The 1,371-nt window shown below is 31.9% G+C and overlaps 1 protein-coding gene across 1 annotated transcript in view; it reads left to right on the top strand.

Annotated features, from left to right (window-relative positions):
- LOC117119696 (inter-alpha-trypsin inhibitor heavy chain H3-like) overlaps positions 1–994 on the top strand; it is a 13,951-nt gene extending 12,957 nt beyond the window's left edge. The window contains exon 7 of the mRNA XM_033264532.1: positions 3–994. Coding sequence (XP_033120423.1) covers positions 3–235 — 233 coding nt within the window. The 3' untranslated portion in view covers positions 236–994. The remainder of the gene's footprint in view (positions 1–2) is intronic.
- Positions 995–1,371: the final 377 nt, after the last annotated feature.

Here is a 1,371-nt window from a genome sequence, read left to right as displayed (position 1 = left end):
AGGACAATTTCAAGACAGCAATATGTCGATTGACAGCGAGAGCATCCGGGTTAATGACCAGTTCAACGTCAGTGCTACGCTAAATATAAAATCTCGTGAAGTGCCCGTCACTAAGCGATATCACATGGTACTCTCGAAGAAGCAGCCATGTTGGTTCGCAGGCAACAACGGAGCTGGTTTAATTGATGGCAGCCATGTTGACTACTTGGAGAAGACCAATATCGTAAACTCATAAGATAAAACACATCGCTGAGGCGGTAGACAATTTGTCAAGAAGTTACCAATACCTATTCAAAATTAAGTTGTAGGGATAATGACAATAGATTTAAACTTTTCTAGATAGCAACAAAATATGTTCTGGAACTTATGAGCGAGAAATTTTGACCTCAGTAAATTTTACTACACTGCAATCCATTATGTTATTTTTAGATAAATAACATAACACTTTGATAGAAATTGGTTTAGCTTTCAGTGTACTGCACATATTGACACCAAACCAAAACAATTATAAACAATTTTGTCCCAGTCATATACTCTATTATAAAATATATAGCTCCATATTTGAACATAAACTTGATACCAAGAAAGAGCATTAGACTTCGAAATTACGTGTCATCAAAATATATTTCATTCCTGGTTTTAGCAGACAGGCATTATATAATATTCAGTATATGATTATACATACATACATACATATATATACATATATATATATATAGTTATACGAGGATTGATTTTTTTTGGCAAAATAAAAATGAAATTTATTAGTATTTCAAGTGTACTGAAGAAACCTAATTCCCTGTATCTTAACTCAACTTATATCCGCTTCACCAAAGTGTAACTGGCTCCTTTTGGTTATATGTGATACACTTTAATATTTTTCTTCATATTTTACAATTTCCTATGTTTTATATGGAGGTAAATCTAAACAACATTCCGTTTTGTGCAGCTAAGTTTTTATATTGAATAAAATATAAATTTATATATTACAATATCAGTATGTTTCTTGAAATGCATTTATCCCCTTTTTAATTATTTTAACGCAGATCTATATCTTGTGCGTAGCTTAATTTTCTACAGGCTCGCGTATCTTAAATTGATAGGTACAATTTTAAAACGTAAACACGAGATTTAACACAAACGCAAGAGATTTAATGCAAATGCAAGAGATTTAACGCAAACGCAAGAGATTTAACGCAAACGCAAGCTGCGAATAATCTCCAGCTTCTTCGAGGTTTGCCAACGTCATGTGACGTCAACTGTTTACTTGTGAAAATCTATGGTTTTTAGATAGCTATGAAATGTTTTGATAATGTTATCTTTATTTTGAGAATAAAAACCGAAGAAACAATAGTAAAATCCGGAAAAATT

This window comes from Anneissia japonica, unplaced genomic scaffold (genome assembly GCF_011630105.1).
Source record: "Anneissia japonica isolate Jap-2015-1 unplaced genomic scaffold, ASM1163010v1 scaffold7767_len233565_cov179, whole genome shotgun sequence".
NCBI classification, from domain to species: Eukaryota; Metazoa; Echinodermata; class Crinoidea; order Comatulida; family Comatulidae; genus Anneissia; species Anneissia japonica.
The sequence above is the reverse complement of the archived record's forward strand: the minus strand, read 5'-3'. Positions and strand labels throughout refer to the sequence as shown.